The sequence below is a fragment of the Lissotriton helveticus genome, chromosome 8 (genome assembly GCF_964261635.1).
Source record: "Lissotriton helveticus chromosome 8, aLisHel1.1, whole genome shotgun sequence".
Taxonomy (NCBI): Eukaryota; Metazoa; Chordata; class Amphibia; order Caudata; family Salamandridae; genus Lissotriton; species Lissotriton helveticus.
Genome location: NC_136069.1, coordinates 1233780453 through 1233796106, shown reverse-complemented (window position 1 = coordinate 1233796106; position 15654 = coordinate 1233780453). Strand labels below are relative to the sequence as shown.

Below are 15654 nucleotides of genomic sequence, written 5' to 3'. Positions count from 1 at the left end.
CTACTGTTTGTACTTTTTGGCACAGTGTTTTCGTGTTTGATTTCACTATTAAAACCCACCAGCTCTCACCTTCCTTGCATAAAGGACCTGGTTGGCCTGTTGCGTTTTTTCCATGATTATTATTATATTTGTTGTTGTTGCTTTAGAAGGCATCTATGCTTGATTTTCGGCGGGGGAGGGCGGGGGGCGTGTCCGCCCCGCCCCTCGGTAAGTTTTCTGCGGGCGTGTCCCTTCGCCGGTGTGCCTGCCTCACCTCCCACCCAGGCAGGGGCCCAGGGCGGCAGGGCGTGATGAAGTGAGCAGGGGAGCCAATTGCCTGGCCGAGGAGGGGAGAGATGGCTGGCGGCCGCGGGCGGCGGTAATTGCCGGAGACAGGCAGGGCTGGGGGTTGGGCCGAGGTGGCCGCGTATATATAGTGAGAGCTCTCAAAAATTGAGAGGCATAAATAACAGCCGGAGTGATCTCAGCCCGCACAGCCCCGCTCGGACGTGCTCCCGCCCCCCTAGAAAAAAAGAGGAGGAGGAGAGAGAGAGAGAGAGGCCCGGTCCAACCGAGGAGGCAGCAGCGGGTCCGGGCTCGCACTGCCCGCCAAGGGAGAGGCCATGGAGGAGCTCACCGCCTTCGTCTCCAAGTCTTTCGACCAGAAGAGCAAGGAGGGTTTGGGGGGGCTGGGAGGCGGCTGCGCCCCGGTGGCCGGCCGGAAGGATGGCATCACGTACCGGGAGGTGCTGGAGAGTGGGCTGGCGCGGGCCCGAGAGCTGGGGGGGCCCGAGGACGGGGGCCCGCAGGAGCCCGCCGAGGGCGGCGCGCACCACTGCCCCCTCTTCAAGGAGCTGCCCGAGGCCGAGCGGGACAAGCTCAAGGACTTCGGCCGGGGGGGCTCTGAAGGTAAGACGGCACGGGGGAGGGTGGCACGCGGCAAGGGGTGCACGAGGAACTTTGGACTTAACAATATCACCTAGAGATTAGAACACCTCCCCACGTTAGCACAGCAATATTATCACGTCTACATTAAAATCTCACTTTATTCTCTCCACAGTGCTATCTTTAATCCATCGGGCTTTATTATTACCTACACGTTACTTGTATATATATATATATATATATATATATATATATATATATATATATATATATATATATATATATATATATATATGAGATGTGTGTATGTATGTTATATATATGTGTATGTTATATATGATATGTATGTTATATACATGATCTGTTTGTGTGTTATATATATAAATGTGTATGTATTATATATATGTATGTATTATATATATATATATATATATATATATATATATATATATATATATATATATATATATATATATATATAGTTTGTTTGGAGTTCCAAAGGGCTTCATGGCCTTGTGAGTAAATAGCACACCACATCCACAGTATCACATACATAGTATCCACCCGCAATAACACAATACTGACCCTTATTATCTTACACACAATATCGTAACGTGCACGGCATGACTTCCGCTGGGCACTCTCACTTTATCCCCTCCACAACATTTTCGCACATTATTGCCTCCACATTACCGCCTACTCAATCACTCTCGTTTCACATTATCCCCCTCCACAGCAGTACATGTGTATTGTCATCCCACCTTGTCATCTCCACGTTATCCCCGGCACAGTATCAGCCCACAGTGTGACCAGGCAGTATCAATGCCACAGTGCCACCTGCCAACACATCTCACACGCTGTCACCGCCACAATGTGGCCGGAACACTGCAACACCAGAGTACCGACGTAGAGCAGTTTCACAGTGACACTTCCACAATATCTGGTGTTTGCGCCATGGTAACACCACGGAAACATCATCCACACGCTATTGGTCCAGCGATATTACGACTGAAGACACGTCAACGCCACAGCATCACTTTAAGGGTAACTGTAGCTATCCGTCCAAGCCCCCCTGCCAACGACTGCTCCTCAACAATTGATATGTTTCTTGCGCGCACTAGCTGTGTTCCACCTAAAAGTGACTAAACAATGCATCGATGTTATATTAATTTATTCAAATGCAAGACCTGCATAGCGCCTCTATGGCAATGTTACGGACTGGTGGCTTTTTTCCGAGTATTAGCATTGATTGAGGGGTGTGTAAGGAGGGTGACAGTAGAACAGGTTACAGAAGACGATTGTCAGTCCTAAGTAGGAAGAATTGATGTATGGGATAGCGCACACCACTGTGCATTAAATCGCCTCTGGGCGCTTTGGCATATAGCCTGGGCTAGACCTACAGAGCAGCAGCTCGCTGCACTTCCTGTATTCAGACTCGTAACACGGACTCGCTCTCTCATTCACTTGGACGGGTTATCTGTGCACCGAATGTCAAGTTCGCTTGTTATTTGGGAATTATTATTGCTTTTTTGTTTTGACTCTTGAAACAATTTTCCAGGCAGTGCAGCGGTGGGCTCCTTTTTTAGGACCCAGGGTAACAACAGACAGATGTGTCGGCGGCTGTTTTCCCATTCACAGCGCAGATGCAGGAACTGTTTCCAATTTGAGGGGGGTTGATGGCGCGGAGTCCAGCGCTCTGACGGGACATTTGCATTTCAAACGCTGCAATCTTTCCCAGCTCGGCACAGCCTCCTTTCGCTGGGAAAAGCTAGGACCCTGTTTCAGTGACACCAAAGGCTTGAAACGACGAAAATTCTCCAGATCAGGGGGTTGGGTGAAAATGTATGGCCCTATAAATTAAACCAGGTAGAAGAAGGTTGAAGCATGCTTTACCCCCGCAGAACAGGGCACATATGGGAGAAGGTGAATGAGACCTGGACACGATAAACCAATAGCAACACGTGTGTGAGAGTGTGTGAGCAAGAACACACACATGCATGCACTATTTCTCTTTATGCGTGCACTTCAGCGCAATGTTAGTTTTTTAACTTAGGTATTAAATGAAGCGCTGGGCGACATTTTGCTTAACTTCAAAGCGCTGAACAGTAAACGGGTGGACGTTTTTATGCATACATTTTTTTAATAGATAGAAGCACGGGTAGACATGTAGATTGATAGATGACAGAATTTAGCTAGAAAAAAACACAGAAAAAACATTGTTTAATTGGCAGACGGAGGGTATATAATTAGATAGAAAGAGACATATATTAGATACATGGATGTGATAGCTAGGGAGATGGCACCGAGTTCTTTTAAATTAATCTGTTGCTCCTATACATGATAAATAATCCCATACGTCTTGAATTCACATTTGTAATATGTCTGTATTTAGTTGTAGAAAAATAGATCTATCTATCTATCTATCTATCTATCTATCTATCTATCTATCTATCTATCTATCTATCTATCTATCTATCCATCCATCTATCTTACACCATGTCAAGCAGTGGCACACAGGTCCCCCATCCACTATCACAGACACACGAACACATTGTCAAAGGTGGTAGGCCTGTCTAGTGGTAGGTGAAGCCCTCCACCCCGCAGAGTCTGGCCTACCCTAGCCGGGCTGCACAGATCCCTGTTGGAGAACGCAGCCCCCCAGGCCAGCCTCAGACACCACCTCGTTGTCACTCGTGCACCCACAGTGGGGGCACCCGTCTCCACTTCGAGCTGCGCCTGCCCCGGCTGCCTCCGGGAGGGTCGCCCACCCGTCTGAGCCCGGCCGCCCCTCCAGCTCGCCTCTGCTCTGCGGCAGTCCGAGCAGGTCCCGCTCACTGATGCACCCTGGCGTGCCTTTAGGGAGGGGGAGGTCAGAGGTCATGATTTCCATCCATACAGTGAGCGTGTCAGTGGCACGTGGGCAGCGTATCTCAAGTCGCTTCACTCCCTCTTGTGATCTCCAGTCACAAGGCGCCCTGAAGAGAGACAGCTCACTCGGCACACGGCCTGTCTCCCCAAGGCCCGGCCTTGACCTCTGATGAGAGGGCCGTCCACCCAGGGTGAGGCGGAGAGGAGACGACGTCACACCTGCCGGGCTGGAGGGACCAGCCGGCCCAGGGCAAAATGCACCCCAACACCAGTTCGTGCAGGGCACTACGCCGCTTCCGGGAGTGTCTGCTGCGCATGCACACTCGCGCGCGCACGGATGTCTATACCATGATGCTTTCTTTATATACACATGCGAATATTTGCATCTACCATATATGTGTATGTGTGTTACACACACACAAGGGGGACCAAATGCAATGCTCTCACCGCCTGCCTATATTTTTGTTAATGTTTGCTAATTTATCATTTGTTCAGCATTTATTTATTGTATTTCTAAAGGGAAAGAGAAAGAAGAAATAGTGTATATGCATGCATGCACACATATATTAAATAGTCTCTGTAAATATTTACTACAAAATACTTGGGATTGGTCACTATAACAGACTCCCGAAATCTCAACTGGACATACTGTGCATACGCTTCTCCATAAAATAATTTCAAACTGCCTGAAGAAACTGTCAAGATCTTGCCTCCAAAAGGGCGAGGACTGGAATTAGAAGAGCAAATGAGCCCTGAAATAACATTGGCAGAAATAGAGTTTGTCCGAGTTTATGAATCAAATGCAAGTCAAAACATTTGTAGGGAGACACTTTTTTTTCAAACCGGCATATTTCCAGGCTGTATTTTATTATTTTCAAAAGATATTTCTGCAATATAGGACCATATACATATACTTACTCATACCTAGCAATGATGTATGTCCATCCATCTGTTGACGTCTACATTAATAGATAAAGTATCGTATTTACACACACCTGCATACTCTTGCATTTATAACCATGAGTATTTGCCCACATATACTTACGTGCACATTAACGTAGGTAACTTTTACGCATTCCCTCTCTCGCTCGCTGTGTATATATATATATACACAAACATGTGTGTATATATATATAGATATATGCATCTCTCTTTCTGTATATATATATATACACACAGGCATATATGTACACACACGTGTGTGTATATATATTTATGCATATATATCAATATACATCTTTCTCTCTCCCTCTTTATATGTATACATCTATACTCTATTGAGAGAGATAGATAAAGGCGTATATACAAATCAACACATGACTGCTCTGCATCTATCGGTAAATATATAGATTCAACAAACTGTTTATGTGCTTTCGTGTGTATGCTTTCTGAATGTTGACGTTACTTCCTGTACTTCTCGGACATCTGTGTTCACAAGACCGAATCCAGTGCAGGGAAACCGTGAGCCTTTTTATCGATTCGAATTAAATTGCAAATTGTAGTCATGCCACAAAGGCTCACCCAAATATTCCAGCCTCGAGCAGAGATGGCTTGTACATCCTTCTCCACCTGTGGACTGAATGTCTCCTCCCGTAAAGTGCGCAAAACACTGCGCTTCTTCTGCGCAATGTGTACTTTAAATAATACCAGACTTGTTTCTTTCCTTTTAATAGCCACGTTTGCGAAAGTGTCACAGTTTGTTGCTTTCAAGTGTTAGAAAAATCGAGCTGCGTTTGTTCATCTATTTAGCAATTCGAACGTGAACCTAAAGAGTGCGCCTTCGTCGCGCAATATTATCCGAGCCAGTGTGTCACAAGTAACACGTCATCACTAACTATCCTATTTTGTCGTCCGGCCCCAAGAAACTGGGAAAGCTGTCCATAAAATCATTAGCCAAAACAATACACGCAGAAATGAGGAAGAGAATGTTAAAGAAGGGACAGTGCAAACGTAATTACAACACACCGTTCTCTGAACTATGCTGTTTGCACAATTCGGTTATAGTTATACAACGCTCTAAAATAGATCTCGCTGTTACATTTATTTTGAGGGTCACATGAGCACTGAACAGAATCTGGAATTGATGCATTTGCAGAATATGCAACTGGGAGTTTAGGCCGCTTGTCCGCGTGCCATGTCGGCACCATTTTGAGAAACTCAGAGGGCCCCCAAGCTCCACTGAAGATACGAAAAATATTCCAAAAACTAAATGCGACATAGTAATAATTCATATTTTCTAATCATCTGGCAGATCTAAAGAAAGTGTATTTGTGAGTGATTTACATAGTCTATACATGCGCTGCCTTGGCATGTCGTTTTCAGGCAATCCAATTCAAAATATTAAATGTATGTATTTGTAGTCGAAACATTTTAGGCTGGGTACCCACGGTCTGCTCTGTTCTTAGCAGTGACATGTCCACGTGTTCCCCTCCGGTGCTGTTGCGCTGCGATCACTTTGCGCTGACTTTTCCTCTTGCGCCTGAATGTCAGAGGCCTGCGCTATCCGCCCAATCGAAACCTGTGCAGAAAGGCGGGTAAAAAGTTGACTGCACACAGAGAGGGGGTGCTAAAGGAAACCCCCGGGTGAACTTCTTCAGCTGAGATCTCCTGCTATGTTCTTTCACGTTGCGCATTTTTTCATTGTTCTGTGATCTACAATTTGTGCATTTGAGAATTTATGCGCCTATATGTATATATATATATATATATATATATATATATATATATATATATATATATATATATATGGACATTATTACACAGAAATATACTGCTTAATTTAGTGAATACAAAGACAAAACATCACAGAACAAGCCATAGCGACTCTGCAGTTATATTATCATTTTACTTAAACTTACGATCGCATTTACCTACACTTCATTTTCTGTTCCACTAAAGAAAAAGTCTATTCTTTTCAGACCACCTTTAATTTAGTGACCTGTATTTATTTTATATATTCGCTCAGTCTATGATATGGAATCAGGTGACGTGTGTGCTTCTTGTCCATTACAGCACTCCCATTTCATATGTTCCTTAAATAACCATGCGGGACAAAACATTAAGCGAGCAAAAATAAAAATAAAATACAAGTAGGAGATGAATTCTGTTTCTGCTTCGTTCGGATAAGCGCGTCATCAAAACCAATTGTGCAGTTTCATATAATTACATTATGTGATATTGACACGCCAGGGCGCAGATAAGGAAAGTGAGGCGGTCGGAGGCAGCGAGAGACAGGGTTAGAAAGACAGAAGGAAGTAACAGAGAGGAATCGAGAGACAGAGTTGGAGGAGCGACAGACAGGGATAGAAAGACAGAAGGAGGTAAGAGAGAGTCGGAGGAGCGAGAGACAGAGGTGCAGGGAGAGAGACAAAGAGAGACAGGGTTAAAAAGGCAGAGGCCCCGAGAGACAGAGTCGGAGGAGCGATAGACAGAGTTGAGGGGAGAGAGACAACGAGAGACAGGGTTACAAACGTAGAGGCACCGAGAGGCAGAGTTGAAGGAGCGAGAGACGGGTGAGATGAGAGGGGTGGTGAGAAGAGAACAGAGCAGTGAGGCAGGGGAGACAGATCAAGAAAGTAAAGTAGTACCGAGAAAAGAGTTAGAAAACAGAATTGAAGGGGCAGCGGGGGGCAGGAGTAGAGAAACGGCGAGAAACATCGTCAAAGAGAGAGGCGGAAAGAGGAGACTGGGGAAGCCTGTGAGAGAATCCGACAACAGAGTCACTCCGTCTACTTTATCTGGTTGTAGGAGTTTATAGTGCCTCGAGGGCGCTCCGACAGAGGCGGGGGAGACTGGGCAGCCTTAGAAAAAAATCAGACAGTCCGCTCGGTGCTGTTTTATCAGATTATAGGATGTTATTCAGTGAGAGACGGAGGCAGCTTGAGAGAGAGCGGGTCACGGAGACACCAGGAGTGTCCTGCTGTCTCCTCTTCCACCCCAGTACTCATGCCTGGTGGCTGCCTGCTCCGGTGCAGCGCTGGTCTCTCTCTTCTCGCCGTGGGGCTTCTAGGCACCGACCGGGGAGCTCTCCGTCTCCCTGCCAGCACCAGTGCTTGTTGCATTCCCACTGCCTCGGGGCAGGGCAGAGCAGCAGCTGCCGCCGCTCGTGAGGGATGGAACTCGTGGACGAATCTCTGAACCCCCCTCACCCCCCCCCCCCCCCTCCCTGCCTCACCATGAGGGTTGTTCCTCAGAATCACGCTGACACAGACTGTGGCAAACACACACTGGGGCAGAACAGACTGTGGAAAATACACTGGGACAGAGGCAGGCTGTGGTATACAGACACTGGGGATAAACACACTGGGACAGACTTGTTGTAAACACTGCTTCACAGGAACAGTATACGTATATATATATATACACATAGATGCAAGGATGCCACAAGACTGTGGTAAACAGACACTGGGGCAGAGGAATAGGTTGACTGTGGTAAACACAGAATGGGGCAGGGACAAATTGTGGTAAACACACTGTGACAGGGCAGGCCGTGGTAAACACACTCTGGGGCAGGGGCATACTCTGTAAACACACACAATGGGGCAGAGACATGGGCAGACTTTGGTAAACACAGACTTGGCCAAGGACAGACTGTGGTAAACACGCACTCGGTCAGGGGCAGCCTGTGGTAAACACACACTCGGTCAGGAGCAGGCTGTGGTAAACACACACTCTGTCAGCGGCAGCCTGTGGTAAACACACACTCGGTCAGGAGCAGCCTGTGGTAAACATACACTCGGTCAGGAGCAGCCTGTGGTAAACACACACTCGGACAGGGGCAGCCTGTGCTAAATACACACTCGGTCAGGGGCAGCCTGTGGTAAACACGCACTCGGTCAGGGGAAGCCTGTGGTAAACACACCCGGTCAGGGGCAGCCTGTGGTAAACACACACTCGGTCAGGGGCAGGCTGTGGTAAACACACACTTGGTCAGGGGCAGGCTGTGGTAAACACGCACTCGGTCAGGAGCAGGCTGTGGTAAACACACACTCTGTCAGCGGCAGCCTGTGGTAAACACACACTTGGTCAGGAGCAGCCTGCGGTAAACACACACTCAGTCAGGGGCAGGCTGTGGTAAACACACACTCGGTCAGGGGCAGGCTGTGGTAAACACACACTTGGTCAGGGGCAGGCTGTGGTAAACACACACTCGGTCAGGGGCAGACTGTGGTAAACACACACTCGGTCAGGAGCAGGCTGTGGTAAACACACACTCGGTCAGGGGCAGCCTGTGGTAAACACACACTCGGTCAGGGGCAGGCTGTGGTAAACACACACTCGGTCAGGAGCAGCCTGTGGTAAACACACACTCGGTCAGGGGCAGGCTGTGGTAAACACAAACTCGGTCAGGGGCAGGCTGTGGTAAACACACACCCGGTCAAGGGCAGCCTGTGGTAAACACACACTCGGTCAGGAGCAGGCTATGGTACACACACACACACAGTCAGGAGCAGCCTGTGGTAAACACACACTCGGTCAGGGGCAGACTGTGGTAAACACACACTCGGTAAGGGCAGCCTGTGGTAAACACACACTCGGTCAGGGGCAGGTCATGGTAAACACACACTCAGTCAGGGGCAGGCTGTGGTAAACACACACCCGGTCAGGAGCAGGCTGTGGTAAACACTCACTCGGTCAGGGGCAGCCTGTGGTAAACACTCACTCGGTCAGGGGCAGGCTGTGGTAAACACACACTCGGTCAGGGGCAGGCTGTGGTAAACACACACTCGGTCAGGGGCAGCCTGTGGAAAACACACACTCGGCCAGGGGCAGCCTGTGGTAAACACACACTCGGTCAGGGGCAGACTGTGGTAAACACACACTTGGTCAGGGGCAGACTGTGGTAAACACACACTTGGTCAGGGGCCGGCTGTGGTAAACACACACTCGGTCAGGGGCAGACTGTGGTAAACACCACTTGGTCAGGGGCAGGCTGTGGTAAACACACACTTGGTCAGGGGCCGGCTGTGGTAAACACTCACTCGGCCAGGGGCAGACTGTGGTAAAAACACACTCGTTCAGGGGCAGACTGTGGTAAACACGCACTCTGTCAGGGCCAGGCTGTGGTAAACACGCACTCTGTCAGGGCCAGACTGTGGTAAACACACTCAGTCAGGGGCAGGCTGTGGTAAACACACACTCGGTCAGGGGCAGCCTGTGGTAAACACACACTTGGTCAGGGGCAGGCTGTGGTAAACACACACTTGGTCAGCGGCATGCTGTGGTAAACACACACTCGGTCAGGGGCAGGCTGTGGTAAACACACACTCGGTCAGGGGCAGGCTGTGGTAAACACACTCGGTCAGGTGCAGGCTATGGTAAACACACACTCGGTCAGGGGCAGCCTGTGGTAAACACACACTTGGTTAGCGGCATGCTGTGGTAAACACACTCTCGGTCAGGGGCAGGCTGTGGTAAACACACTCGGTCAGGTGCAGGCTGTGGTAAAACACACACTCGGTCAGGGGCCGCTTGTGGTAAACACACACTTGGTCAGGAGCAGGCTGTGGTAAACACACTCGGTCAGGGGCAGGCTGTGGTAAACACACTCGGTCAGGGGCAGGCTGTGGTAAACACGCACTCGGTCAGGGGCAGCCTGTGGTAAACACACTCGGTCAGGGGCAGGCTGTGGTAAACACGCACTCGGTCAGGGGCAGGCTGTGGTAAACACACACTTGGTCAGCGGCATGCTGTGGTAAACACACACAAACACACGCACATGAAGATAATACCCTTTGTAGCTTCAAACGACCAGAGTGTGACCGAGCAAACAGTGGGCCCGAGTGTGGTAAAATGGTGTGGGACGGGGCAGGGTGTGGTAAATACATGCTGGGGTGACGTATGATGGACACACACTAGACTAGAGTGTGTTTAAATAAACATTGGGACTGAGCGTGAGAATGCAGGGCTGAGTGTGCTAAAGATACGAGACACGCAGGGTCAGAGTGTGTCAAAGGCAGTGTAGAACAGTTTCGTAAACACTGCTTGGGCCCCACAGGGGAGGAGTGTCTTAAACACAGACTTCAGCAGAGTTGAGAAAACTCGGGGGCAAGTGTAAAGTGTGGTAAACAGTGGGGTAAACACGTTGGCAAAGTGCAGAGCATTTTCTAAGTGTATGGCAAAGATTTGTAAATATACACCGGTGGGGGCAGAGTGTGGTAAACACGCGGCGACAGATCGAAATTTGGCAAGCACAAACCAAACCGAGACTGTGTGTGACAGAGAATAATCGATCAAAGTGTAGGTGAACAAAAATTGTAGGTGAGTGTGACAAACACAAGCAGGTGAGGGTGAGTTTAAACCAAATGTGTCGGGTCGAGAGTGATAGATAGATAGCTGTGTGGTAAATATCTTGGTACATGTCCTGTGGTAAAAACACTGGGGCAAGGCAGAGCGGTTTCTGGACTTAGACTTAGACTATGGCAAAGTATTTGTGAACACAATGGCGGAGGGGCAGAATGTGGTAAACAAATTGGGACGGGCAAACTGTGGTGGGCACGAACTGCCGGGGCGCGTGACGCCGAAAAACGTCACCACAGTTTAGGCAAAGAAAATAAAAAGAATTTGACTGGATGTGATAAACGCAGGCAGCGGTAGTTTGTTGTATACGATGGGACGAGACAGAGGGAGATAAACACGAAAACGGGACAATGTGTGATAAGCACACACTGAGGCTGGGGGTGCCCTAGTAATACATGACCACCAGAGTGTAGGCAAGCTAACCCTCTCACTGGATGTGATAAAGTCACGCATGGCGGAGTGTGGTAAACAGTGGCACGAGGGTGCGAGGCCGAGTGTGGTAAATACGGTGAACACGGCAGAGGGTGCTAAGGGCGCCGGGCATGGCTGGGGCACGGTGTGGTGGAGAGACTCGGCCCGGGGGAGGTTAAAGCCCTCTGGTGCTGTCAGGGGTGGCGAGGCATGTGTTCTCATCATGTCCGCTCTTGCAGGTATCTACGAGTGCAGCAAGGACAAGCGGGACGACGTGAAGTCGGAGGACGAGGACGGCCAGACCAAGCTGAAGCAGCGGCGGAGCCGGACCAACTTCACCCTGGAGCAGCTGAACGAGCTGGAGCGGCTCTTCGACGAGACCCACTACCCGGACGCCTTCATGCGGGAGGAGCTGAGCCAGCGGCTGGGGCTGTCCGAGGCCCGGGTGCAGGTGAGGAGCAGGCCCGCCTCGGCCCGGGGAACTCTCTCATCGAGCTTTGGGGCGGAGGGGGGTCTGACCCAAGTGCTGGGGCTGTCAAGGCCCGGTCCAACCGAGGAGCAGGTCGTACCACAGCCTCGTCCCGGGGAACCCTCTCATCGAGCTTTGGGGCGGAGGGGGGCTCTGACCCAAGTGCTGGGGCTGTCAAGGCCCGGTCCAACCGTGGAGCAGCTTGTACCCCAGCCTTTACCCCCAGAACTCTAACACCTAGTTCCAGCTTTAGGGCAGTGCGACTGGTGCGGCCGCACTGGGTGCTCACCTGTGGAGGGGGCGCTGACCTCAGGGCGAGGTGCTGTGTTTAGCGATAACTAATGATTGGAGAGATAAGGGGCACTTTTGCCTGGTGGTAGTGAGAGAATTTGCGGAGGAGGTCATTGGGGTGGGGGCACCAAAAATAATTGTTGCACCGGCGCCACCAGTGCTAAAGCCGGCCCTGCTAACACTGACCTATGGGGGGGGGTGCCTTACCCAGCATCGGGGTACGACCGAGTTCACGGTGACCTTTAGGAGCAGGCCACCGTACCCACAAACCCCATTAACATCCACCTTTTTGGGGAGCTTAGACAAAGGCCAGTGTTGTTTGGGTTCAGGCACGCAGAATGTCCTGACCCACGGAACCCTACCACCACGACCTTTGATGAAAGGGAGGAGCTTAGCCACAGGCTGGGGTCGACTGAGGTCATGGCGCCCCTCAGAGGTAGGCCTTCAAACCCACAAACCCACTTCAAGAACACTAACACCGACCTTAGAGGTGGGGAGATCTTAGCTAGCGGCTTGGATAGGGCCAAGGCCATGCTGCATGTGAGAAGCAGGCCATTGCATCCACGAACCCCTCTTGAAGAACCCCTTATCACCAGGGCCACTGGAATTATGTGGAAGGAGAGGACCAAATTATGCGACAGAGTTGACTTAATTATGTGGCGAAAAAGGCACATTTTGCAGCATAATGTGGCATATTTTGTGATGGTATTACTTCATTATTTGGTAATTTTACCCATGTTAGCACTGTTTTAGCAAAAATGTCACCTAATTTTTTCCACTATAACACCCATTTTCAGCAATAAGCAACTGAAAGATGTCCAGCCACCTTTGAGAAGGCCTTTCTATAGCTCTGCAACAGGTGTTCCTCCTTTTTAGTAACTTTTGATCCATTTGAGCAAGAAACAATTTTTTTGAAATAAATTCAGCGAGTTATGTGGCAGACAATGGATTATGTGGCGAATGAGGCAAACCCATAATCATGCAGAAATCACTGCTGCCGCACAATAGCATAAATTCAATCAGCCTGCCTAACACTGGACGTAGAGGAGGTGAGATCTTAGTCTGCGGCTTGGACAAATCGAGTTTTTGCTGCATGTGAGGAGAAGGCCGCTATACCTACAAATCCCATTTCCAGTGCCTTCATCCCGAGCTGTTTGGGGAGCTAAGACAAAGCCTGGTGCTTCCTCGGTGCAGGTGAGCAGTAGGCCTTGACCCTGAACCACAGCTCTCAAAGCCCTAAGAGGATCTCTGCAAGAGAAGGACTGAGTCAGGGACTGTGAGGGGCTATGGTCTGGGTGCAGGTGAGAAGCAGTCTTATTACTCCTAGCTACTGAGGGGGTGGTGTCTATGGTTAGGTGTAGTGTGGAACAAGACTGTCAGTACATGACAAACATTGTATTCAATGGTGCTTCGGAGCCACTCTGAGCCAGGGCCCTCACGATACACTGCAGGACATCATAAGCTTAAAGACCACAACGGCGGACTGTACATACTGCACCTCACATCTGGTTTCTTTAATTCAAAAGGTCAAGTGCACTACAGTTCCTGTATCAACCATTGTTTGGTACTGCTGCTAGGCAGAATAATAATACTTGAAATGGAATGGTGCACCAGGAAGATCCTCTTATCCAAATGAATATTCAAAGCAGTCTTTGTAGATATTCCTTTTTATTTTGTATTTTCCTCCTTTACATTCAGCGTTAATTCCTTATAAGTAATCCATGCATATACAGAAACATGTGCTATTTGCTGTCTTTCTCTGGCACCTTGATGCCCTCGGGTTATTGTTGCGCTATATAAATATTAAAATCAAATCAAAATCCAGCCAACGCGTTTCGTTCAAAGTATTCAACTTGAACTTCATCAGGGCTCATGTATATCAATTGTGAAGAGTATTTCCAGGATTGGTATAGATTCATCCGTATGTAAATAGATATAGATATAATATTCCTTCCTTTTTTAAATGGATCCTCTATATTTCTTATATTCTTGAGGTTTATTCAATCCGTAAATACGGAAGCGGGGATTATTAGCCCGCCAATAGTACCTCCTGTTGTCCGGTACCTTCCTCGCGCCAAAATCTACATTTACCAATCCTGGAAATACTGTTCACAGTTGATATACATGAGCCCTGACGAAGTTCAAGTTGAATACTTTGAACGAAACGCGTTGGCTGGGTGTTTCTGTAAATGCATGGATTACATATGAGGAATTAACTGAATATAAAGGAAGAAAAATCTAAATAAAAAGGAATATCTATAAAGACTGCTTTGAATATTCATTTGGATAAGAGTATCTTCACGGTGCACCATTCCATTTCAAGTAGTACACTGCAGGACATGCAAATGTGTGCACACAGTCTAGGGACATGTCATGGTATGCAATCACTGATGGAAAAATATTGTTTGCAGAGACAGTCAATAACTTTAGTTAAAGGCTGTTTCCCTAATCTACAGGCCCGAATGCTGAGAACACTTGGAGAGAATGGTGATAATAAACAGTATATCGACTGTCGCGAAATTTAAAAAATGCTATTCGTAAATTAATTGTTTATTTCGAGGAAGTTTCAGGTGAGGGCCTGGAGCAATCCTCACATACTTCATTCAGGTCAACCAGATTGGCTGAGTTGCTGTAGTCATTTTACTGAAGGTGCTCATGTAAGATTTTTACTGAAGTACACAAAAAACGTGAAGTATGGAATGCTTACGATAATCTCAGCCACTCGGGCCGCATCTCAGTCCATCATTATTTTGCCCCCATGCCACCTCCATTTTGTACTCAGACATGTCCAAATCAGTCTTGAATTTGCTCTATTAGGAACAGTCCAGCCTGCAATACCAGTTCCTCCCTGAACCAGAACACAAACAAATCAAGACTGGTTTTGTCCTTATTAGAGCTCATTAGTCGCAAATAGCTTGGTTCCAGTGGCACGGTGTGCACGGGAGCCATATCTGGGCATACCTGTCCAACTTAGGGAGTCATATTGAAGTATACAGAAAGTCCATCATTATTTTTGAACTATGCTCAGTTTGGCCCTGGCCATGTGCAGATCAGTTAGAACGATGGCTAGAATACTACACCAAATGACTGCCAGTGGTTGAACTTATTGCAAGCATCCCTTCCATCGTCTTTTGTATGTTTTATGGAAGTGGTTGGGAGACAGACAAAAGAATCAACAGACAGCAAGGTAGAGTAGAGAGAGAAAGAGAATGAGAAAGGGAAAGAGAAAGAGGGAACCTGGAAGAGAGACAGAGCGGGTTAGAGCAAGGAATAGTAAAACAGACAGAGCAAAAAGGGTCAGAAGAAGAGAGAGACCAAGGGAGCGAGAAAGGCAGAGAAAGAGAGAGAGCATAGGAAAGCCAAGCACAGACAGAGCAAGAAGGGAAGAACAAAGGGAAAGAGAGAGAGAGAGAGGCATCCAGAAGAAAGATGAAAGTATCATCGACAAACCG

At 48.3% G+C, this 15654-nt stretch overlaps 1 protein-coding gene across 2 annotated transcripts in view; it reads left to right on the top strand.

Moving 5' to 3' along the window:
- Positions 1-465: 465 nt before the first annotated feature.
- The window catches only part of SHOX (SHOX homeobox), a 69762-nt gene continuing 54573 nt past the window's right edge, over positions 466-15654 (top strand). For both annotated transcript variants that reach the window (XM_078658210.1, XM_078658211.1), the window contains exons 1-2: positions 466-888; positions 11682-11893. In XM_078658210.1, coding sequence (XP_078514336.1) covers positions 603-888; positions 11682-11893 — 498 coding nt within the window. In that variant the 5' untranslated portion in view covers positions 466-602. The remainder of the gene's footprint in view (positions 889-11681; positions 11894-15654) is intronic.